The 27280-nt window shown below is 44.5% G+C and overlaps 1 protein-coding gene across 2 annotated transcripts in view; it reads right to left on the bottom strand.

Moving 5' to 3' along the window:
* Positions 1–27280, bottom strand: part of LOC134814183 (plasmanylethanolamine desaturase 1-like) — a 75337-nt gene that overhangs the window by 2509 nt on the left and 45548 nt on the right. For both annotated transcript variants that reach the window (XM_063822239.1, XM_063822240.1), the window contains exon 8: positions 6608–6738. In XM_063822239.1, the coding sequence (XP_063678309.1) occupies positions 6608–6738 (131 nt within the window). The remainder of the gene's footprint in view (positions 1–6607; positions 6739–27280) is intronic.

The raw sequence follows: 27280 nt of genomic DNA, 5'->3' as shown, positions 1-27280 counted from the left end.
CTGGGGTCAATTGTCGCGAAATCTAGGGTTTAGTACGAAAATTGACCCCCGACAATTGACCCCCCGACAATTGACCCCTATGTAATTACACTGGGGTCAATTGTCGCGAAATCTAGGGTTTAGTACGAAAATTGACCCCCCGACAATTGACCCCCCGACAATTGACCCCTATGTAATTACACTGGGGTCAATTGTCGCGAAATCTAGGGTTTAGTACGAAAATTGACCCCCCGACAATTGACCCCCCGACAATTGACCCCTATGTAATTACACTGGGGTCAATTGTCGCGAAATCTAGGGTTTAGTACGAAAATTGACCCCCCGACAATTGACCCCCCGACAATTGACCCCTATGTAATTACACTGGGGTCAATTGTCGCCCACCCGTTTTTTATTAAATACTTTTCAAATTTTACAGAGTACAGCAATAGATGAATATAAAATAGAATCGTTCAAAATATCGCCCCCATCTGTAAAATATGATGGGCACCCAAACACGGTAAACACATAGTGAACTATGTCCGCAGTAACTTGGACCCATTACATCGAATTAATCTAAATCCAAAAATTTATGAAAAACTATTTAATAACAAACAAATCCATGGTGAATAACTGTGGATAAAGAGTCAAAATTGGTATTTCAATACGTCAAATTCCAGATACATTAGATACAGGTCTGAAACGGTCATTAATGTGTGAGAAGGTGTGCGGGTGAAGTGTGATATGATGTTGAAAGTATAGGAAGGTAGATAAAAAAAATTAATAAAACAAAAATAATAATAATATGGGGAGCAAAGAGACTAGGCTAGACTGTTGTTTCACTGTCCAATAAACATTTCCAGAGATGCTTAGTGACCTCAGCTTTGAAAAGACTAGTAGACACAATCTGTCTTACCTGTAAAGGGAGTCCATTCCACAGTATATGGGTTCTGTAGAAAAATGATTTTGCCAGTGGGCTATTTGAGGTACATGTGGTGTGTGAATTCTGACTTAACTTAGGTAAAATTGATGACACAATAGACAGACTGTCGAGGTGGCAACGTCTTAGTCGAGAAGTGCCCTGATATAAAGAGAGATAGTGAGGCAGCGATACAGGAATTAAATTGTTAAGAACTTTGTGGAAAAAAATAAGATCATTCAAGTCAAACTTTTGAGACAAAGGGAGAATGTCGACAAGCTTGCACTTTTTGACATATTGCTCAGGTGGATAACTGCGGCCCTCTTCAGACAGAATCCATTTAATAGCTCTCTTTTGGAGACTTTCTAATTTATCACTAAGTGATTTATTACAAGGGCGCCAGATTATGGAACAATTTTCGAATTGGCTACGAACCAGGGAGAGGTAAAGCGCCCGGCGACGTTTCTGATCAATGACAATATGGCCATCTCTTCTGACCATACCAAGTTGTTGGCAGGCCTTAGTATAAATTCTGTCGCACTGACTATTCCAACTAAGCTTAGGAGTAACATCGACTCCAAGATCTTTTTCTAACTCTACATACACAAGAGGAGAGCCATCAAGATTATATGCGAATGGAGGAGATAAAGATGGTTTTCCTGAAACAATAAGCACTTTACATTTTGCTGGATGGAATCGCATTTTGTTTCTTAGTGCCCAGTCAGAGAGATAGTCTATATCCATTTGTAAATTAGTATTATCAGAAGATGAATGTATTTTACGCCAGATTTTTGTATCATCGGCATACAAAACAATATCAGTATTATCCGAAAGGCCAAGAGGAATATCATTGATAAACAATACAAAAAGTAAGGGACCAAGAATAGAGCCCTGGGGGACACCAGAATTAACTGAGAGGGTAGATGACATCTCATTACCAATAACCACTCTTTGGTAACGGCCTTGAAGGTAATTGGTAAGAAATTTGAGAAGTGTACCATCAATGTTATATAAGGTCTTTAGCTTATGAAGAAGGATATCATGATTTACAGAATCAAATGCCTTAGCAAAATCAAAATACACAACATGATTGATGATGTTTTCGTTAAGAGACAATGCCAGGCTATCACAAAAGTCAACCATATTGGTTGTGCATGACTTGTGCTCTAGAAAACCATGCTGCCTGGGATCAAGAAGGGTACTAGTCAAAGAAAGCAGTTTACGTTTAACAATGCGCTCAAAAACTTTCATGACTAAACAAGTAAGGGATATTGGTCTATAGTTTTCAACCTCACTTTTCTTACCTTTCTTAAATATTGGGACAACATTTGCAAGTTTCCATTCTTGTGGAATGTAGCCGCTGTTGTAAGATCCACGAAAAATGCATGTTAGAGGGTAAGCTAAACCTACGGAACAATTTTTGAGAATTTTACCGTGTATGCCATCTGGTCCCTGGGCTTTATTTGAATTAATATTTGAAAGAAGCTTACGAACATCCCGATGATCGAAGTCAATATCAAAATCAACATCATTGACATAGGAGATGTCAGTGTCATAAAGTGAAGGATCCGAAAACTGGTTATAAAAGAAAGAATTGAAAAGTTCAGCTTGAGCTTTGGGTTTGAACCGAAGCTGTCCAGAATAACTAACACAATTAGGAATACGGCAGGAGTTAGATTTATACTTAACATGTGACCAAAACTTCTTAGTTATAAGCGCTGGATCATCACTATTGAAAAGATTGTCTCTTATTTTGGCTGATGAAAGCCTCTTAAAATCTTTACGGCTAGTAACAAACTTTAACTCATCAGAAATAGAACCAGAAATTTTAAATTTAGCTCTGAGTCTATCTTTTTTACGGCATGAGGAAAAAAGTTCACTATCGAACCACGGGGGTTGAAACTCTGATTTAATAGTTACTTTAGGAATATGTATATCAACTAAATTCATAATGCAGTCTTTAACTAACTTCCAAGACGAATCAGGATCTAGGCATTCTAGGACTTGCCAATTAATCGAGCATAATTCACGATTAATCATGTCCCAGTTTGCTTTCTTATAATTATAGATTTTACGTTTAGGAGTTTTCTTGCGGGAAAAGGAGCTTTTAATTGAAAAAGTGACAGGAAAATGATCAGATTTGCACACGGAATGAGGATCACAGACATTCAAGTTATCGATTGTGTTATCATAATTACTGAGAAGAATGTCTAATGTATTACCACTTTTATGGGTGGGTGATGTGATCAACTGGGAGAGAGAAAGATCACTGAAAGAATCTATGAAGGATTGCTCAATAGGTACGGTACTGGATGAAGATAGCCAGTCTGTATGGGGGAGATTAAAATCACCAATAACATAGATTTTAGGGGGATTCTTTTTGGAAACTAGCTTGCGAATATAACTAACTATGACATCATGATTAGGTAACCCAAGAGTTCCTACTCTATAACAAGTACAGATTACAATACTCTCTTTGTTAGGAAAAGCAATTTTAACGGCAAGCATTTCTGCACCTAGGCTAACTGGTAGTCGGGTTGTAGTGGCATCGAGATCAGACCGAACAGCCAAAAGAACACCACCTCCATTTTCCCTAAACTTTTTAGGGTTATTAGGATCTTGAGGATGAGTCTTTCTCGTGCGGTCATTGCGGAAGATTTCATATTGAGAAGAAGGAAAGATTTCGTTGCTAGAAATAGATTTTTTGAGCCAAGTCTCATTTAGGGCAATTATGTCAGGCTGCTCTATGTTAGCAAAGGATTGAAGTTCGGAAATCTTATTACCATCAAGAAGGGGATGGGAGGAGCTTAGGTTACTGAAAGGAATAAGACCTTGGACATTTTGGTAGAGTACAGATATGGAGTTGGGACCTGGATTAAGCATAGAAGGATTAACAAGAGTTATCAAAAGAAAGTTAAGAGAGAAAACCCAAAGAATGAATAAAGAGACTAGACGCCTGAGGCGGCTGGAATACTTGGCTCTATTCATCTTACCAGGGAGAAGAACATTTCTTATAAACCATGAGGAGATGATTACAAAGAAAAGTTTGATGTGGGAGCAAGCAAGAAATGGTATAAGATAACGTGGGCTGTCAAGGAGTAGAGAGGAATGAATATTAGAATCTAGGGGGAGTACAGTGTTCATGGACCTAGTCGTGGAGAGAAGAATTGGGAGAAAGTAAGTCATGATAAGAGAATAGAAGAGAAACATATGATTATGATAATTGTAGTTGATGTGTGGGGTGCATGGAGACTTAAATGTGTAAATTTTGTTAGGTATAAACGTGTTGATATGTATATGTGCATTTCTTGACTGTGTACGAGGCCTTTTGCATGCAAAAAGACCTATTCTAAGTCTAAACGATTCATTGTCTAACATATGGGAAAATGGGCAGTGACCGAATGTACCTGAAATAGGAGGCATAAAATTGAGAAAAAGATTAAATCAGAGATTTGTTTGAGTTTTAATTTTAGGCGCAACGTCTTAATCAAAATATTAAATGAAAGAAAAGATCAAAGATTTAAATTCCCAGAAGATTATTTACAACCCTGTCAAAACTGTGTTGGTTTACAACAAACTTAAGCCAAGTGGACAGTAAACCTACTCCTCTCATGTTGAGATGAAGCCAATCATGGTATAGAAGTTCATTACAGGATCTAAAGTCTCGAGTTAAAAAGTCTGAGAAACAGTCTAAGAACACGCAATTATTATTTAGGCATAAGTCTTTAAGTAGATTATTAAAATCTAGAACATTCTTTGCTATGTAGGAATATAAACACTTAATAGGAAGACAACATTGGATAATTATAATTGCAGCGGGAAATAACTGCTTAGTGGTGTCAATTAAGTCATTAAGATACTTCCTAAGGAACTGAACCCCATACTTAGAATGTTTTATGTCATTTGTACCAACACTCAATATAATCTTTTCAATATCGTCAGCTTCTGCAGCTGCATGAGTTTTATGAAAATGCTGAATATTTTCAGTGATGTCTCTAATTTTTGCACCACCTTGGGACACATTGATTACTTTTCTTCCCCGGAATCCCAACCTATTTGTCCGTACGAATTTTGTCATTGACGTACCAAACAGGACAGTGGTTTTCCTGCTCTTCGGTTTTCTTGGAGCATTTCGGTAGTAGAGGGTTGGTGTTGAGGTGGTGGTGGGCGGCATAGGAATTGTAGTGAAGACATTCTGCACCCTGACTACATTTGTATCTGTCTTCGGTATCTGGCAGCGAAAAGATAAGCTATACCGAGTCTCCTTAGCTGATCTCTCTGCACGAACCTTGTGAAGACAATATTCCTGACACCCCGGTTTCATAATATACAAACTACAGTCCTTTGGGGTGATATGGCATTTACTGTTACATCGCTTATCCCCATTTTCTGGAATTATGTCGAGGGTCCTCTCAGCTCCAAATGAAACTACATAAATACCTTGCGACTGGTCAAGAGACACCTCGTCGTCGTTGTGGTACCTAGTTGCACAAGAACCAGACTTGTACATGCTTGCTAGGCATGAGTTTAGCTTGCAGCCAAACTTGGAGTTGATATCATGCATAAGCTCTGATATCCCAGGATAATTTAAAATATCGATTGGCTCCTTAGTCGTGGTGTGTCCATTTGAGGAAGACCATACATATTCTTCTCCAGTGGAAGTGAGCCACTTTGTGGCAGTTTTCACAGCAGTTTGCTTGGCCATAAGTGTTTCAAGTTCAGACATCAACGTACCATGTTGAACACTCTTGTTTTGAACAAAATCTGAATGCAACTCCAAGAAGTCCTCGCATTTAACAGAATCCCTCTTAAGTTTCATGACATTCTCAACACTGGCCTTAAGAGCTTTCAGCTCTTTTAATGAAAACGAGTTTAAAACATTGGTAACAGAATTCAGATCCATAGTGAAGGAAAGAGGGAGGAGAAGATGGCGGTGAGGGAGGAGAAAATGGCGAAGTCAATACTGTAGCCCAGGAAGTAGATGCGTTGCTTAGGATACAAACGGTCACGTCATAGTCTCTTCTATCGCTTTGACATTGGGACCAAAAATTATTTGTTATATAGTAGTGTTGAAAGTATTAAAACTGAAGTTAGATATACTACTGTATATTCAACTTCTCTCACGTGGCCATCCTCATTTCACATAAAGATATAATGATTATACTGATAGTGGCTTTTACAAAGATATAATGATTATACTGATAGTGGCTTTTATAAAGATATACTGATAGTGGCTTTTATAAAGATGTACTGATTATACTGATAGTGGCTTTTATAAAGATATAATGATTATACTGATAGTGGCTTTTATAAAGATATAATGATTATACTGATAGTGGCTTTTATAAAGATATACTGATAGTGGCTTTTATAAAGATATACTGATTATACTGATAGTGGCTTTTATAAAGATATAATGAATATTCTGATAGTGGCTTTTATAAAGATATAATGATTATACTGATAGTGGCTTTTATAAAGATATAATGATTATACTGACAGTGGCTTTTGCCACAATATTTCCGCGCATTTGAGACGGGCAGGGCCCACAGTATAGAGTTAATATAAGCGGCAATATCATATTCGACGCAGAATATTTATTCGATCAATCAATTGATTAAACGAAGTATACTCATTTCATGACCGTAAAAATATAGATTTGAAAAAATAACAGAAATGATATCACTAAATATTGTAGTTTGTACTTACCCGCCAGTGATACAGAAGTAAGTCTCGTGAGGGGAGATGTGATGGATGTGGTGGTGGGGGCGCGGCATTATGATGTGGGCATCCTGCAGCACTTTCACCCACTTCGGCACTCCACTTATCATGTGACTCCACTGAAATACACAGTTTATAGCACTCTGAAGATACAGCCAGAATACAGGTTTCATTTTGCGGTGCGTCAGAGAAGTTTCACTTATTTTACCAAATTTCTGGTTGGGTTAACTGATAAGTGATAGGAAAATTAGTCTCTGACGTATATTCCATATCTCTAGAATCACAAGACAACATATCGACACAACCCAGTGTCACTTCGGCTCTAGATATCAAATCACGGGGAATTACCGGCACTCGAACTTCCACCAATTCAGGCATCAGACGATATTGCGCGGCTTATGCACGTTATAATTAGCGATGTCGATGAAAATTTCCACAACATTCATGTCAACGCGCGCAACGTCATAAGCATGAAATATCTTCGACATCGATCCAAGGCCATACTAATTACTCAGTCAACCGATGTCAATTGGGCAATTATCTACCAACCCCTTATTATAGACAGTAACTTGTAGTACACCAAAAGACAATTGTAACTAGGTATAACAACTTAAATCTTACCAACATTGAACATTGTTCTGTCTAAAAATAGAATGATGCATGAAAATACCTCTCTGATTTAACTGTGTGTTATCTGGGGGACAGCTATATATGTTATAGTATATATACTATAATATATAGTGATGCCCATAGCTATTTACTCCCACAATCCTGCCACCCTACACACATAGCAGAGAATATTCCATATGGAGTAGCACATCGAGTGTTCAAAAACTGTTCAGAGGAAGAAGAGTATTTGAAATGTAAAATTGAATTCAGTGAATATCTAGAAGATAGGAATTACAATAAAGATCTTATCCATAAATCCTTTGAGAAAGTTGAGTTACTTAAACGGGATGATCTGATTTCTAAAAACCTTACAAGCTCTAATAGTAAGAAGAGTGAAAGATGTTTTCCTTTAGTTTGTGATTTTGACCCTAACTTACCTCCAATTGGTAAAATAGTTAACAAGAATAAATTTATCCTTGGCCTATCCTTGACCCCCTTTTAAAGTCTGTGATCCAGCCTAGTAAAGTATTTGTTTCATATCGTGGTAATAAAACTATCAAAGAAACTTTAGTTCCGAGTAAACTTTCAGAAGATCGTAAGTATCATGAAGATAGTAATGTTATAGCTTTAAACTCTAACACTGAAAATGTGGCTCTGCCTACTAGTATAGAAGAGGGGGGATGTTATCATTGTAACTCCAGATGTAAAGCCTGTAGAATGTATATTTGTGAATCAAAAACAGCTCAGAGCTACCACTCGGGGTACACTGTTAACATCATTGGACAACTAGACTGCAACACAGTAGGGGTGTGCTATCTAGTAAGGGATAAAGTCTGCAGACGTGCTTCAGTAGGAAGCACAGTTAACAATTTTAACGATAACCAGTTTCATAATCTTACCAAAGAGCCCTTAAAAACGTTTGACAATGAGTTATCCGATCAGATAGAGGTTATTATTTTTGAAAAGCTAGATTTTATAAAATGTTTAACCTTAGAAGATAGAAGTAGGGTTGCTAAAGAAAGAGAATCATTTTGGCAAAACCAGCTTATGACCCTCAGTGATTTTGGAGGACTTAATAAACGTAGTGCTCTTAATGAAATAAAAAATTGACCTTTATATGATATGCTTTAATATTTAATCTTTCCACAGACACTTGCATTTTGATGTTTACTTTCACCTCTGCATCTTTTGTTTATATCTTATGATTGAATGAGACTTACTCACAAATTTCCCATCTCAGTATTGATCTATTTTTGTCATGTTTTTAATTTACTTCATAGAACAGTTATTTTAATAAACTTGCTTTCAGAATGAGACATGTAAAGATTACACAATCGATAGCTTAATGTGAATTTCGTGTTTTACTGTTTCACTGAATGTCTCAAATATATATATATATATTCGATATTACAAAAGTTACACACTCCATCAACCAGGCCGATTAAAACGCGTAACCAGGACGCATGGCTGGTTATTCCTAAAATACCGATGAAGTGCTACTACAGTACTACAGTGGGGTGCTTATCGCTTCTGAGGAATTGAAAAGGAAACACGTGCAATAATAACGGGGGCATCCCCCCTGATAATAACGGGGGCACCCCCTGATAATAACGGGGGCATCCCCCTGATAATAACGGGGGCATCCCCCTGATAATAACGGGGGCATCCCCCTGATAATAACCCGCTGTCTGCGCTACCAATAATCTCGATATTACAACATAGCGTTCCTGGCTTACTTAATTTAATCGATAAAATTAGTTGAGCAGATAATTACTTCTCATTAGTACTGTGCTTACTGCTTGATAGAATTTAATGAGTAAATGGACAATAATCTACGATACATTCAAAAGCAGGAAGCTATGTAAGCAGAGTTAGCTGAAGCCTCAACTCAGTGTATAATGAATCAGTTCAGCTACGTGTACGGTACTGTCAAGTAATGTAGGCTATCTCTATCAAGATCTTCTTTTCAAGATTAGACACACAGGTGAACAGAAACACTGTAGAGTGTAGTTGCTCAAGTTAAATGAATAACAGTTTAGGTATTACACGAGTTACCCAGACTCACCCCCACCCTGACTCACCCCCACCCTGACTCACCTCCCACCCTGACTCACTCCCACCCTGACTCACCTCCCAACCTGACTCACCTCCACCCTGACTCACCCCCACCCTGACTCACCTCCCACCCTGACTCACTCCCACCCTGACTCACTCCCACCCTGACTCACCTCCCACCCTGACTCACCTCCCACCCTGACTCACCCCCACCCTGACTCACTCCCACCCTGACTAACCCCCACCCTGACTCACCTCCACCCTGACTCACCACCACCCTGACTCACCTCCCACCCTGACTCACCTCCCACCCTGACTCACCTCCCACCCTGACTCGCCTCCCACCCTGACTCGCCTCCACCCTGACTCACCACAACCCTGACTCACCCCCACCCTGACTCACCTCCACCCTGACTCACCTCCCACCCTGACTCACCTCCCACCCTGACTCACCTCCCACCCTGACTCACCTCCCACCCTGACTCACCCCCACCCTGACTCACCCCCACCCTGACTCACCTCCCACCCTGACTCACCTCCCACCCTGACTCACCTCCCACCCTGACTCACCCCCACCCTGACTCACCCCCACCCTGACTCACCTACACCCTGACTCACCTCCCACCCTGACTCACCTCCCACCCTGACTCACCCCCCACCCTGACTCACCTCCAACCCTGACTCACCTACACCCTGACTCACCTCCCACCCTGACTCACCTCTCACCCTGACTCACCTCCCGGCTCCCACCCTGACTCACCCCCCACCCTGACTCACTTCCCACCCTGACTCACCTCCCACCCTGACTCACCACCCACCCTGACTCACCTCCCACCCTGACTCACCCCCACCCTGACTCACCTCCCACCCTGACTCACCTCCCACCCTGACTCACCCCCACCCTGACTCACTCCCACCCTGACTAACCCCCACCCTGACTCACCTCCACCCTGACTCACCCCCACCCTGACTCACCTCCCACCCTGACTCACCTCCCACCCTGACTCACCTCCCACCCTGACTCGCCTCCCACCCTGACTCGCCTCCACCCTGACTCACCTCCCACCCTGACTCACCTCCACCCTGACTCACCTCCAACCCTGACTCACCTCCACCCTAACTCACCCCCACCCTGACTCACCTCCACCCTGACTCACCCCCACCCTGACTCACCTCCCACCCTGACTCACCTCCACCCTGACTCACCTCCCACCCTGACTCGCCTCCCACCCTGACTCACCTCCCACCCTGACTCACCCCCACCCTGACTCACCTTCACCCTGACTCACCTCCCACCCTGACTCACCTTCACCCTGACTCACCTCCCACCCTGACTCACCTCCACCCTGACTCACCCCCACCCTGACTCACCTCCCACCCTGACTCACCTCCACCCTGACTCACCTCCCACCCTGACTCGCCTCCCACCCTGACTCACCTCCCACCCTGACTCACCCCCACCCTGACTCACCTTCACCCTGACTCACCTCCCACCCTGACTCACCTTCACCCTGACTCACCTCCCACCCTGACTCACCTCTCACCCTGACTCACCTCCCACCCTGACTCGCCTCCCACCCTGACTCACCTCCCACCCTGACTCACCCCCACCCTGACTCACCTTCACCCTGACTCACCTCCCACCCTGACTCACCTTCACCCTGACTCACCTCCCACCCTGACTCACCTCTCACCCTGACTCGTCTCCCGGCTCCCACCCTGACTCACCTCCCACCCTGACTCAACCCCACCCTGACTCACCTCCCACCCTAACTCACCCCCACCATGACTCACCTCCCACCCTGACTCACCCCCACCCTGACTCACCTCCCACCCTGACTCACCCCCACCCTGACTCACCCCCACCCTGACTCACCTCCCACCCTGACTCACCTCCCACCCTGACTCACCTCCCACCCTGACTCACCTCCCACCCTGACTCACCCCACCCTGACTCACTTCCCACCCTGACTCACCTCCCACCCTGACTCACCACCCACCCTGACTCACTCCCACCCTGACTCACATCCCACCCTGACTCACCACCCACCCTGACTCACCTCCCACCCTGACTCACCCCCACCCTGACTCACCTCCCACCCTGACTCACCTCCCACCCTGACTCACCCCCACCCTGACTCACTCCCACCCTGACTAACCCCCACCCTGACTCACCTCCACCCTGACTCACCACCACCCTGACTCACCTCCCACCCTGACTCACCTCCCACCCTGACTCACCTCCCACCCTGACTCGCCTCCCACCCTGACTCGCCTCCACCCTGACTCACCACAACCCTGACTCACCCCCACCCTGACTCACCTCCACCCTGACTCACCTCCCACCCTGACTCACCTCTCACCCTGACTCACCTCCCGGCTCCCACCCTGACTCACCCCCCACCCTGACTCACTTCCCACCCTGACTCACCTCCCACCCTGACTCACCACCCACCCTGACTCACCTCCCACCCTGACTCACCCCCACCCTGACTCACCTCCCACCCTGACTCACCTCCCACCCTGACTCACCCCCACCCTGACTCACTCCCACCCTGACTAACCCCCACCCTGACTCACCTCCACCCTGACTCACCCCCACCCTGACTCACCTCCCACCCTGACTCACCTCCCACCCTGACTCACCTCCCACCCTGACTCGCCTCCCACCCTGACTCGCCTCCACCCTGACTCACCACAACCCTGACTCACCCCCACCCTGACTCACCTCCACCCTGACTCACCTCCCACCCTGACTCGCCTCCCACCCTGACTCACCTCCCACCCTGACTCACCCCCACCCTGACTCACCCCCACCCTGACTCACCTTCACCCTGACTCACCTCCCACCCTGACTCACCTCTCACCCTGACTCGTCTCCCGGCTCCCACCCTGACTCACCTCCCACCCTGACTCAACCCCACCCTGACTCACCTCCCACCCTAACTCACCCCCACCATGACTCACCTCCCACCCTGACTCACCCCCACCCTGACTCACCTCCCACCCTGACTCACCCCCACCCTGTCTCACCCCCACCCTGACTCACCTCCCACCCTGACTCACCTCCCACCCTGACTCACCTCCCACCCTGACTCACCTCCCACCCTGACTCACCCCACCCTGACTCACTTCCCACCCTGACTCACCTCCCACCCTGACTCACCACCCACCCTGACTCACTCCCACCCTGACTCACATCCCACCCTGACTCACCACCCACCCTGACTCACCTCCCACCCTGACTCACCCCCACCCTGACTCACCTCCCACCCTGACTCACCTCCCACCCTGACTCACCCCCACCCTGACTCACTCCCACCCTGACTAACCCCCACCCTGACTCACCTCCACCCTGACTCACCCCCACCCTGACTCACCTCCCACCCTGACTCACCTCCCACCCTGACTCACCTCCCACCCTGACTCGCCTCCCACCCTGACTCACCCCCACCCTGACTCACCTCCACCCTGACTCACCTCCCACCCTGACTCACCTCTCACCCTGACTCACCTCCCGGCTCCCACCCTGACTCACCCCCCACCCTGACTCACTTCCCACCCTGACTCACCTCCCACCCTGACTCACCACCCACCCTGACTCACCTCCCACCCTGACTCACCCCCACCCTGACTCACCTCCCACCCTGACTCACCTCCCACCCTGACTCACCCCCACCCTGACTCACTCCCACCCTGACTAACCCCCACCCTGACTCACCTCCACCCTGACTCACCCCCACCCTGACTCACCTCCCACCCTGACTCACCTCCCACCCTGACTCACCTCCCACCCTGACTCGCCTCCCACCCTGACTCGCCTCCACCCTGACTCACCACAACCCTGACTCACCCCCACCCTGACTCACCTCCACCCTGACTCACCTCCCACCCTGACTCACCTCTCACCCTGACTCGTCTCCCGGCTCCCACCCTGACTCACCTCCCACCCTGACTCAACCCCACCCTGACTCACCTCCCACCCTAACTCACCCCCACCATGACTCACCTCCCACCCTGACTCACCCCCACCCTGACTCACCTCCCACCCTGACTCACCCCCACCCTGACTCACCCCCACCCTGACTCACCTCCCACCCTGACTCACCTCCCACCCTGACTCACATCCCACCCTGACTCACCTCCCACACTGACTCACCCCACCCTGACTCACTTCCCACCCTGACTCACCTCCCACCCTGACTCACCACCCACCCTGACTCACTCCCACCCTGACTCACATCCCACCCTGACTCACCTCCCACCCGGACTCACCTCCCACCCTGACTCACCTCCCACCCTGACTCACCCCCACCCTGACTCACTTCCCACCCTGACTCACCTCCCACCCTGACTCACCACCCACCCTGACTCACTCCCACCCTGACTCACCTCCCACCCTGACTCACCTCCCACCCTGACTCACCTCCCACCCTGACTCACCTCCCACCCTGACTCACCTCCCACCCTGACTCACCGCCACCCTGACTCACCCCCACCCTGACTCACCTCCCACCCTGACTCACCTCCCACCCTGACTCACCTCCCACCCTGGCTCACCTCCCACCCTGACTCACCTCCCACCCTGACTCATCTCCCACCCTGACTCACCCCCACCCTGACTCACCCCCACCCTGACTCACCTCCCACCCTGACTCACCCCCCACCCTGACTCACCTCCCACCCTGACTCACCTCCCACCCTGACTCACCTCCCACCCTGACTCACCTCCCACCCTGACTCACCTCCCACCCTGACTCACCTCCCACCCTGACTCACCTCCCACCCTGACTCACCTCCCACCCTGACTCACTCCCACCCTGACTCACCTCCCACCCTGACTCACCTCCCACCCTGACTCACCTCCCACCCTGACTCACCCCCACCCTGACTCACCTCCCACCCTGACTCACCTCCCGTAACCACATCTAAAGCTAACAATATGATATTTTTCACACTAGTGTTGAAACACAGTACCGGTATAGTGTTATGTGCAAGCCAACTAGCCCACTGTTTAACACTAAGATTAGTTGTGAAACAGATAGTTTCTCTCTGCTACTCTAGCAATAGTGTCACATTCAGTAAAATATTTGATATTTTGCGCATATATATATATTATGTGTAAATACAAGGAATAAAATTGGAAATAAGATAGGTGATAGGTATGCAAGTAATGTTGAGAGCGTTATTACAGTATTATTGTTAGTAAAAGTGTGTAGTTTTAATAACGCCGTCCCAGAGGAGCAGGATGAGGAGTATTTGTAGGAAATTAAGTGATAAAAATTAAATATGTATTTATGATAATAAGCGGCACTGAAACTTTCCTAAGTTATGTAATTTTATATAAATATTAGATATACGTAATATGTAAAAAGTACAAATTTCATTCATGCTTCTCATTTGATCCTGACTTATAATTCAGAAGTTAAACATGAGGGGGGGGGGCTGATAATGTCATTAGTTTTACTGCTTAATATATTGTGATTTCTCTCATGCTTTAGTTCTTCCAGCAGTGAAGCACATTTTTGAATCAACATTAATTTTCTGAACTGATTACTTGACTTACTAACACAACATGTAACTCTGATAATATCATATAGAAGAACTACATCCAAATTGTGGTGTAGTGATAACACCTCCAAGCTCCGAATTGGAACAAACACTATATTATATACTAACACACAACACTAAGATACAAGATCACGTGTTGTTGTCACGTGTTGTTGTCACGTGTTGTTGTCACGTGTTGTTGTCACGTGTTGTTGTCACGTGTTGTTGTCACGTGTTGTTGTCACGTGTTGTTGTCACGTGTTGTTGTCACGTGTTGTTGTCACGTGTTGTTGTCGCGTGTTGTTGTCACGTGTTGTTGTCACGTGTTGTTGTCACGTGTTGTTGTCCCACTAGTAAGTACTGTAACACCCACATGATGTTATGTAGCCTGAGTTTGGACAGGCTATTACCCTGTATTTTTTTTATCAAGACACTTATTTTACTTCGGTTATTCCAACAGCCACATTGTTACACAAGTGCAACCAGCCAATTACAGGAAGCCGAAGGATTTATTTATATTTATTTATTTTTTTGTATTATATTACCGTAGTTCAATTTTGACCAGAATCTATTGAGGAAGGAAGATTTTTATCCTTGAAACCAGTATTTATTAAATATTTGAGTCCCCATTTCGGGTAACAGTTATTCAGTGAAATTGATGAACAGCAAAAACGCTAATATTTTTATCAATATGGGTAATAGCTCATTATCATTCCTTGGGAAATGCTAATTATTTCTTCCATAGTTCAAACAATAAGTTTCAATGTTATAGGTATTATAACAGGGAGCTACAGTAAGGTTTATCAAGGCTGAAACCTTGTGAGCCCACCTGTTTAGTTGTACGTGTAAATGCTAAAGTTGGAGAAGGGGCATTCCTCCTTAATAGTTGGAGAAGGGGCATTCCTCGGAAGGGGCATTCCTCGGAAGCGCCTTCACTAAATGGAGCACAAAGAACAACCCCCACGTGACCAGCACGTGGGCGTAATTAGGATCATGTGAGTGTAATTATAGGTCACGTGGGCGTAATTATAGGTCACGTGGGCGTAATTATAGGTCACGTGGGCGTAATTATAGGTCACGTGGGCGTAATTATAGAGGTCACTTCCATTGGAGCTTCACCTTGTCTGGGAATAGTACGAGAGAATAAGAGAACCGAGTAAGGAATAGTGTGCAGTACACACTTTATAAGAAATTGTCAAAAAGGAATTATCGATAAATATCATGCGACATTCAAATTCGTTTATATAAATAATTAGAAATATTATTATCTTTAAAAATCACTCTGATGTTGCTAACTCAGTACTTTTGGTTAACTCAACTATTTCAATGACTTGTCGCCATTAAAAATAAATCAATAAATCATAATCAAATATGGTGGGGGCATCATCGCCATTTTTGCCATCAAATTTCGGAAAAATTGGCTGAAAATCTCAATATTTCGCCATTTTCGCCATGGGGAAAACCCGAAAATATTTGAAATAAATGTGGAGTGGCGATCACGTCCCCCCCCCCCGCCAAAGATGCAAAATGAGCAAAATTCCAGAAATGTATAAACAAATACTACGTTTTACATCTTTAACAGGTTTCTGGAGCAAATATTCAACCGACCCGGGACGGCTCTCAGAAAATTAAATATTTACCGAGAAAATATAATACACGTCACAATCGCAACAATAAATTAACTTGCGAAATTAAAACGTTCCGCAAATAATCTCAGGGAGGGTCACTTTCATCTCCTCGTCCAAAGAAAGGAGTCCATAATATTTACAATGGTGTCTACCTTCTGAGTAGGCAGCTTATCTCCCGAGTAGGCAGCTTATCTCCCGAGTAGGCAGCTTATCTCCCGAGTAGGCAGCTTATCTCCTGGGTAGGCAGCTTATCTCCTGGGTAGGCAGCTTATCTCCTGGGTAGGCAGCTTATCTCCCGAGTAGGCAGCTTATCTCCTGAGTAGGCAGCTTATCTCCCGAGTAGGCAGCTTATCTCCTGGGTAGGCAGCTTATCTCCTGGGTAGGCAGCTTATCTCCCGAGTAGGCAGCTTATCTCCTCCTGAGTAGGCAGCTTATCTCCTGGGTAGGCAGCTTATCTCCCGAGTAGGCAGCTTATCTCCTCCTGAGTAGGCAGCTTATCTCCTGGGTAGGCAACTTATCTCCTCCTGAGTAGGCAGCTTATCTCCTGGGTAGGCAACTTATCTCCTCCTGAGTAGGCAGCTTATCTCCTGAGTAGGCAGCTTATCTCCTCCTGAGTAGGCAGCTTATCTCCTGAGTAGGCAGCTTATCTCCTGGGTAGGCAGCTTATCTCCCGAGTAGGCAGCTTATCTCCTCCTGAGTAGGCAGCTTATCTCCTGAGTAGGCAGCTTATCTCCTCCTGAGTAGGCAGCTTATCTCCTGGGTAGGCAGCTTATCTCCCGAGTAGGCAGCTTATCTCCTCCTGAGTAGGCAGCTTATCTCCTGGGTAGGCAGCTTATCTCCTCCTGAGTAGGCAGCTTATCTCCTCCCGAGTAGGCAGCTTATCTCCTCCTGAGTAGGCAGCTTATCTCCTGGGTAGGCAGCTTATCTCCTGAGTAGGCAGCTTATCTCCTCCTGAGTAGGCAGCTTATCTCCTGAGTAGGCAGCTTATCTCCTCCTGAGTAGGCAGCTTATCTCCCGAGTAGGCAGCTTATCTCCTGAGTAGGCAGCTTATCTCCTGAGTAGGCAGCTTATCTCCTGGGTAGGCAGCTTATCTCCTGAGTAGGCAGCTTATCTCCTCCTGAGTAGGCAGCTTATCTCCTCCCGAGTAGGCAGCTTATCTCCTCCTGAGTAGGCAGCTTATCTCCCGAGTAGGCAGCTTATCTCCTCCTGAGTAGGCAGCTTATCTCCTGGGTAGGCAGCTTATCTCCTCCTGAGTAGGCAGCTTATCTCCTCCTGAGTAGGCAGCTTATCTCCTCCTGAGTAGGCAGCTTATCTCCTGAGTAGGCAGCTTATCTCCCGAGTAGGCAGCTTATCTCCTCCTGAGTAGGCAGCTTATCTCCTGGGTAGGCAGCTTATCTCCTGAGTAGGCAGCTTATCTCCTCCCGAGTAGGCAGCTTATCTCCTCCTGAGTAGGCAGCTTATCTCCTGAGTAGGCAGCTTATCTCCCGAGTAGGCAGCTTATCTCCTCCTGAGTAGGCAGCTTATCTCCTGAGTAGGCAGCTTATCTCCTCCCGAGTAGGCAGCTTATCTCCTCCTGAGTAGGCAGCTTATCTCCTGGGTAGGCAGCTTATCTCCTCCTGAGTAGGCAGCTTATCTCCTCCCGAGTAGGCAGCTTATCTCCTCCTGAGTAGGCAGCTTATCTCCTGAGTAGGCAGCTTATCTCCTGAGTAGGCAGCTTATCTCCTCCTGAGTAGGCAGCTTATCTCCTGGGTAGGCAGCTTATCTCCTCCTGAGTAGGCAGCTTATCTCCTCCCGAGTAGGCAGCTTATCTCCTCCTGAGTAGGCAGCTTATCTCCTGAGTAGGCAGCTTATCTCCTCCTGAGTAGGCAGCTTATCTCCTGAGTAGGCAGCTTATCTCCTCCCGAGTAGGCAGCTTATCTCCTCCCGAGTAGGCAGCTTATCTCCTCCTGGGTAGGCAGCTTATCTCCTGAGTAGGCAGCTTATCTCCTCCCGAGTAGGCAGCTTATCTCCTCCTGAGTAGGCAGCTTATCTCCTGAGTAGGCAGCTTATCTCCCGAGTAGGCAGCTTATCTCCTCCTGAGTAGGCAGCTTATCTCCTGGGTAGGCAGCTTATCTCCTGAGTAGGCAGCTTATCTCCTCCCGAGTAGGCAGCTTATCTCCTCCTGAGTAGGCAGCTTATCTCCTGAGTAGGCAGCTTATCTCCCGAGTAGGCAGCTTATCTCCTCCTGAGTAGGCAGCTTATCTCCTGAGTAGGCAGCTTATCTCCTCCCGAGTAGGCAGCTTATCTCCTCCTGAGTAGGCAGCTTATCTCCTGGGTAGGCAGCTTATCTCCTCCCCTTATTCGCAGTGCTCCCCCCACTCCTCTTCTTCTCGATCTGTATAACGCATTCTAGCAGACTGTTAATGGAGGCGTTGGGGCCCAACTTCCTGATAGCTTCCTGAGCCAGGTCTCTATGGTTACTGTATCCCAACCTCTGTACATATTGTTCAAACCTATCCGACTTGTGGCGCCTGAAAACGAGCAGATTAGTTACAATTCTTTAATCCCTTAATTAACAATTCTTTAATCCCTTAATTAACAGTTCTTAATTCCTTAATTTACGGTTCTTTAATTCCTTGATTAACAGTTCTTTAATTTATTAATTAGATTAAAGAACTGTTAATTAGCAAAGTTTTCTAGTTCCTAGCTTGGAATTATGCTAGATTTCTCCAAGAAAATGAGAATATTGCATGCCAGGGCCGGTACAGCAAGAGCAAGACTGTAATGCAAATATACCGATTTTATGCACTATCTATTTATACACTATATATTTATGCACTATCTATTTCCTGGCTATGAAACTGGAAAATAAAATGAAACCCTGCACTTACTCAGATTGGCACTTTTTGTCGTGTTCCTTTTTCTCGGCGTCAGTCCTAAACTGCTTCCGACAGAATCTGCACTCCACCATTGTGTTACTCGTCACGTCAGCTAAGTTTGCACAGCAAATACCAGGAAATATGAGTCGGGCGAATTCCGAGAAAAATGATTCAACTCTCAATTAGAAGTGGTAACAAAGTGAACTATTACCTTCAAACCTCATGATGGTTGGTTCCAAGTCTCGTGATGCGAAACCATCCTGAGGGGTGCCCTCAGGAGCTTTTGGCATGATGAACTAAAAAGCTGGGAAGTATCTGAACTTCATTTGTTACCGTTTGTAATTACAGAGGGCCCTTTATTACCCTCTATTATCCCTCTGAACGTGGCTACCAGGTATTAACTAACTGTACCTGATTTAGTTTATCCGGGCTAGCCCACTTAGTAGCAACACATGTCCCCTACTCGCCCTGAAGTCCTTCTCAGGGCAGGGTGCACAAACCAAAAGTCATCTGCAGCTAATAGGAACATATTATCATAGTACTAGTAATAGTATAGCTAATCTGGTGCGAGTTTAACATTTTCCCCTCCTTCACGTGGTTTCTACGGAATAAGTTCCGGAATAATACCGGCTTTTAAATTTAGCAACATCCGGATCAGTATTTGAATACATCCGGATCAGTATTAGTATATATCCGGATCAGTATTAGTATATATCCGGATATTTTACAACATTTTTCCTACAGTTTATCCTGAAACTGTTGTTTTGTTTTCTGATGGAAGATCGCTAGTTTGAGCACGTGCTAATACTGTACGGTACGTGACTTTATTAGTTTGTTACCGAGAGGGTTTTGTTTGTTCTTCAGAGAGAACAGTTTAATTCTGTACGTGATCAGGATACGTGACCTGATCAAGTTCAGTGTGCGTGACCTGATATAGGTGCGTGACCTGATGGAGGTGCGTGACCTGATCATTTGATCAAGGAGCCTTTTGCTAATTGAGCAAAGTGTCTAATGATTGTCAGACTTGTTAAGAATGTTCAGTTGCGATCACCACTCTATTTATCATCGTTAGTTGGCCTCTGATTAAGTACTTGAAACACTCAGCGTAGAACTCAGAGGTATAAAGCTATTCAGCACATCATCCAGCACATACGGAGAGGCTGCAGAAGAGGATGCAAGAGAGGCTGCAGGACAGGCTGCAGGAGAGGCTGCAGGCAAGGCTGACGGAGAGATTGAAGGAAAGGATGCTGCAGGAGATGCAGTAATAGGAGAAGCTGCATGAGAGGCAGTAGAAAAGGCAGTATTAGGAGAAGATGCAGGAGCGGCTGCAGGAGATGCAGTAGTAGAAGAGGATGCAGGTCGCAGGAGAAGCTGCAGGAGAGGCTGAAGGAGATGCAGTAATAGGAGAAGCTGCATGAGAGGCAGTATTAGGAGAGGATGCAGGAGAGGCTGCAGGAGAGGATGCAGGAGAGACTGCAGGAAAGGCTGACGGAGAGATTGAAGGAGAGTGTGCAGGAGAAGCTGCAGGAGAGGCTGCAGGAAAGGCTGCAGGGGAGGCCACTCACGGGCTACTCAGCCGAATGATGATTTTGTTTAGTAACCATGTGGCTGTTTAGTAACCATGTGGCTGTTTAGTAACCATGTGGCTATTTAGTAACCATGTGGCTGTTTAGTAACCATGTGGCTGTTTAGTAACCATGTGGCTGTTTAGTAACCACGTGGCTGTTTAGTAACCATGCGGCTGTTTAGTAACCATGTGGCTGTTTAGTAACCATGTGGCTGTTACAACACCACGTGATGCTCACATGAGGAGATGTTACAACTACAGAGCAAAAATATGTATGAAATTTGAAGAAGAGACTCGTTGCCGCATTCCGAGCTCGCCATAATCTGCATACAGTATTGGTCTTTTGTTGAAGGACTGGGTATTCAAATTTCAGGGCAGCATGGAGCTATAAAACATAATAATATAGTATTGAGTAGTATATATATATATATAGTAGTTAAGAGTAGAGTATATATGCTGTAAGTTGGATAAAGATATAATAGCTGATAGGTTATACAGACCCTTACTTGGTTAGAGCAAGGATATCGACACACTGTAAGTACACCGGTACACTGTAAGTACACCGGTACACTGTAAGTATACCAGTACACTGTAAGTACACCGGTACACTGTAAGTACACCGGTACACTGTAAGTACACCGGTACACTGTAAGTATACCTGTACACTGTAAGTACACCTGTACACTGTAAGTACACCGGTACACTGTAAGTACACCGGTACACTGTAAGTACACCGGTACACTGTAAGTATACCGGTACACTGTAAGTACACCGGAACACTGTAAGTACACCGGTACACTGTAAGTATACCGGTACACTGTAAGTACACCGGTACACTGTAAGTACACCGGTACACTGTAAGTACACCGGTACACTGTAAGTACACCGGTACACTGTAAGTACACCGGTACACTGTAAGTACACCGGTACACTGTAAGTACACCGGTACACTGCAAGTACACCGGTACACTGTAAGTACACCGGTACACTGTAAGTACACCGGTACACTGTAAGTACACCGGTACACTGTAAGTATACCGGTACACTGTAAGTACACCGGTACACTGTAAGTACACCGGTACACTGTAAGTACACCGGTACACTGTAAGTACACCGGTACACTGTAAGTACACCGGTCGCGGTACACTGTAAGTACACCGGTACACTGTAAGTACACCGGTACACTGTAAGTACACCGGTACACATTTCCATTTTAATATTTTATATGACAGGAGAGTGGACATATGTTTAACTTTCTGAATACCTTAACTGTTATATAATATCCCCTCGAGCAAAATTAATTCTACAACATAATTGGTCCTATTCTAATCAGTTAAAAACTTCGCGACAGAACTTTACCTTTAAGTTACAAGGATTGGTCACAATGTAACGAATCTAAGATCCGTCAGTAATACAAACTCTCCGTAAGTAATATAAACTCTCCGTCAGTAATATAAACTCTCCGTCAGTAATATAAACTCTCCGTCAGTAATATAAACTCTCCGTAAGTAATATAAACTTTCCGTCAGTAATATAAACTCTCCGTCAGTAATATTAACTCTCCGTCAGTAATATAAACTCCCCGTCAGTAATATAAACTCTCCGGGCGTCAGTAATATAAACTCTCCGTAAGTAATATAAACTCTCCGTAAGTAATATAAACTCTCCGTCAGTAATATAAACTCTCCGTCAGTAATATAAACTCTCCGTAAGTAATATAAACTCTCCGTCAGTAATATTAACTCTCCGTCAGTAATATAAACTCCCCGTCAGTAATATAAAGTCTCCGTCAGTAATATTAACTCTCCGTCAGTAATATAAACTCTCCGTCAGTAATATAAAGTCTCCGTAAGTAATATAAACTCTCCGTAAGTAATATAAACTCTCCGTAAGTAATATAAAGTCTCCGTCAGTAATATAAACTCTCCGTAAGTAATATAAACTCTCTGTAAGTAATATAAACTCTCCGTCAGTAATATAAACTCTCCGTCAGTAATATAAAGTCTCCGTCAGTAATATTAACTATAATCCGTTAGAAGCTGTATGAGGTTGTGGTAATACTACTACTACTACTACTACTAATTGAGGTATTATTGAGTCATTAAAGTGGCCGGTTTGATTTTCCGTCTCTATCGAAATGGACTATTATTCAGCTATCATATATATAATAATAATTAGCTGTATGTTTCTAAATATTACTGCTACACTGTTACAATGTTACACTGTTAAAATATTACAATGTTACACTATTACAATGTTTCACTGTTACACTGTTACACTGTTACAATGTTACACTGTTAAAATATTACAATGCTACACTGTTACAATGCTACACTGTTACAATGATACACTGTTACAATGCTACACTGTTACAATGCTACACTGTTACAATGTTACACTGTTACAATGTTACACTGTTACAATGCTACACTGTTACAATGCTACACTGTTACAATGTTACACTGTTACAATGTTACAATGTTACACTGTTAAAATATTACAATGCTACACTGTTACAATGCTACACTGTTACAATGATACACTGTTACAATGCTACACTGTTACAATGTTACACTGTTACAATGTTACACTGTTACAATGCTACACTGTTACAATGCTACACTGTTACAATGTTACACTGTTACAATGTTACACTGTTACAATGCTACACTGTTACAATGTTACACTGTTACAATGTTACACTGTTACAATGCTACACTGTTACAATGTTACACTGTTACACTGTTACAATGCTACACTGTTACAATGTTACACTGTTACAATGTTACACTGTTACAATGTTACAATGCTACACTGTTACAATGTTACACTGTTACACTGTTACAATGTTACACTGTTACAATGCTACACTGTTACAATGTTACACTGTTACAGTGGTGTTTTTGCTCACGCCGAAGAATAAATCAGCGGCGGCGTGAAAGTTGTATTTTGAGAATTTGAAATATCTTCCATCGGTAAAATTAAATTAATTTATCAATCCTGTATCAATATGTCTGACGTCATCATCTATAAACGTGGCACATGCAATGTTACATGTTATTGTGCATTGTAGCATGCTTGAAACTGGAAGCCAAAACGGTATTTTGAGGCCCACCCCGTACAGAGACTGTATTTATGTTCGACTGAGTCACGACTACAACTATACAAGTGCCAAGGAGCCGCCGCAAGTTTTGGCCTCGCCGCCGCCGATTTTGGCAAAAGGCGGCGGCGTGCATCACTGCACTGTCACAATGCTACACTGTCACAATGCTACACTTCTACACTACTACACTGTTACACTGTAACACTGTTACACTCTTACACACAGATAGATACGGCAAATATTCTGCGGTGATTCGATTAGTCTAATATTATCATTAAATATTAGAAAATGTGCTTTGTTAAGATGAGCTTGTTGGTTAGATAAGCTAATAATAGCGGAAATTGACGACACATTTACAAAAAAAACACAACAATACATTATACATTATACATTGTCCACGTGTTAAACTTTTAACGCCTCGCTAAAAGATTAAATCACTGTTTCGTCAACACGCTGAGTAAACATTGCTTGACTGATAATAATAACACATGTATTGCTCCTTCATAATATGCTCCCTTCTAGAATATTCCAGAATGTTATGGATACATTCTATTATTTGGAACACGCTTTAGTGATTAAAAATACCAAAAAAAAGATGTACCTTACGAGGCATATTTATGTTCGCCACAATTCCGGTGACCTAAATGGCTTGGGAACAAAAATATGGGGATTTTTTCCGAAAACCGACAAATTTCGTACCCAAATTAAATCGTGCTATTTGGGGATTTTTAAAATTCTATCTTTATTTTACAAAAACTCGGCTAAAGTGTAATTCTTCTGGCCAGATGAGGGATCTATCAGGACTTTTTCGTACTCCTCCTTGTAGTCAAGCCTCCCGACAGCTCTCATGACAGCCTGGCAGATGTGGTAAAAGCACCCGTCCACTTGGGCTGACTGGAATGTAGAAGATAGGGCGTTCCTCGGGCAAGCTCAAAGTCCACCATGATTCGGTCTGGAGAAAAGGAACCAAGGTTTGCGAGGGCGCGGAATGCTTCCTTGTAGATGGGAGTATCCTTGTGGGTGAGGAGAATGCAGACACAAGCACCAGGTTGAATCCTCTCCGCGTGTACAGTCAGTAACTGATAGAACAGCTGAGGATGAGAAGGTTGATATACCAGCTGCTGCTCTGCTCTAGGGCTCTCAGGTTTTTATGTGTTGCGAAGATGATGACACGTCGATCGTCCAGGTTGTTGTCGAATTGAAGCATAGATTCACCGAAAAGGGATCTGCAGTCGTCCTCTTCCAGTTGAAGATCTGCGAGGGATGAAGGTGCTCTGGGTCTAGGGTTTCCGTATCGGCGGGCTCTCTGTGCCCTCTTTTTCACCGCTTGTTCGGTGGGGAGGCGGGCACGTGCATCCTGAGACAGGGAACCAGTAACGGAGCAAAAGATGTTGTGGTTTGTGGTCATCGTAGTAGCAGCCAGATCGTGGACTTTTGAGAGGACTTCTTCTACTTCACAGTCAGCGATATCAGCGTCATGGTTATGAATCTGTGTCACTCTCACCAAGTATTCGTTCAGGCCTCAGGGTATACAGACGACCACGGCAACTGTCTTTCTTCCTCACACATCACCAGGCTTGGCGTCCATCAGTGGTAACCACTGTGTCCTATACCCACACTATCACGTGCAATGTGTGTAATATACACGTGTACACATCAAGCATTAAAACTGTAGCTGCTGTATTGAGGTGATACATACACTATATATCCACCAGCGTGCGCTTTTTCGCATAGCGGGCTCTCACCAGCCCGCTGTCAAAGGGCCCGATATCTCTACAGCCCGCTCATGATATAGCCCGCTAACAAGTGACATTTAATTTGACCAGTAGCAATATAGCCCGGAGTTCTCTAAAATATTTTCAGTTTCTGTATCGTCTCCATGTAAAATTCCATAAGACAACAACTTACAAGTTACTTAGAACTATAGTTGAAACCGGTTTAATTCATTAACGATGAATTCAATTGCAATAATCGTACAGTGAGCTAATTAGTGTAGTTTCTGTTTCTAAATTCCCACGGCAATATGCAGTGGATGTAAAGAATGTATCAACTGTAAGCTCTGAGCTCACCCTCTATCGGACGCTATATCAGTTGTCACGCAGTTTGCCATGATTGGCTCATAATTAACACGTGACACTGACACACTGTTACTATGGTTACCAAATTCGTGGAGACGTCCAGACTAAATTCTAAGCCGGTGATCTCTATTATAGTATCGATAATTGTTTTGTGTTTACCATTTCAGTTGTGTTTACCATTTTCATTTCACTAGTTCAGTCGATAAATCTTGAAATGTAGGCCGAAATTTTACGTGTTATTCTATTGTGTTCCCGAAAGATATTTTGCCCTGTTTTTGTTTTGATACTGCCATTTAAATTGATGTTATGAATTTGATCTTTAACTTTCATATTAAATGTCCATGATCAGACTGTGATATCGAGCTCTCTGGGTTACTACTTTTAAGTGTCCAGCCACTCAGTAGCTGCTACAGAAACTGTAGTAACTGGTTACCCGGGTAACCCTGGTTACCCAGGTAACTGACATGATAATGACAACTAACTTGGTAGTAGAGGGCTCTGTGGCGACTGGTGGTGCTTGTTCTGGTTCCAGGGAGGGAGAAGGGAGAGAGGTAGAGAAGTATAGAGGAAGAGTAGGAGAGAAAGAGAGGGAGAGGAGGAGAGAGGGAGAGGAGGAGAGAGGGAGATAAAGAGAGAGGGATAGAGGGAGAGAGGGACGTAAGGAGAGTGGGAGAAGGAGAAAGGAAGATAGGGAGAGAGGGATAGAGGGATAGAGGGATAGAGGGAGAGAGGGAGAGAAAGAGAGAGGGAGAGAGGCCTATATTTTGATCGTTTACATTAAAATATGTACCTGAAACAATGAGCTGAAACATTGTTTGATAGCAGCCGGTTTTTCGTTCTATAGTCAGTCATTTTGGCCTGTTTTACATCTTAAACCAAAAGCAACATGATTTTTTCGTAACTTTTCTGAAATCTTGTACATTAATTTGCTGTGATTGTTGCAAACTGAAGCTTCGTGATAAACGCCCGCTGATGGATATACACGATATCATTCCTCGCCTCGAGGGCGGAACTATCGTATTAGAAACATGTTGAAAGTAAAAGTGAAACTAAATTAAAAACGGATCTCTTGAAGAAACTAAAGTAAAAACTAATATCTGTAAGAAAAAGCTCACGCTGGTGGATATAATCCACATCACCTCGACTCGCGGGCGGAAAAATCGTATAGCACTCGGGCCCGATGGGCCCTCCGTGCTATACGAAAATATGTCCT

Source organism: Bolinopsis microptera, chromosome 4 (assembly GCF_026151205.1).
Source record: "Bolinopsis microptera isolate Bmic1 chromosome 4, MBARI_Bmic_1.0, whole genome shotgun sequence".
In the NCBI taxonomy this organism is placed as follows: Eukaryota; Metazoa; Ctenophora; class Tentaculata; order Lobata; family Bolinopsidae; genus Bolinopsis; species Bolinopsis microptera.
This window is presented reverse-complemented; position numbering and strand designations above follow the sequence as displayed.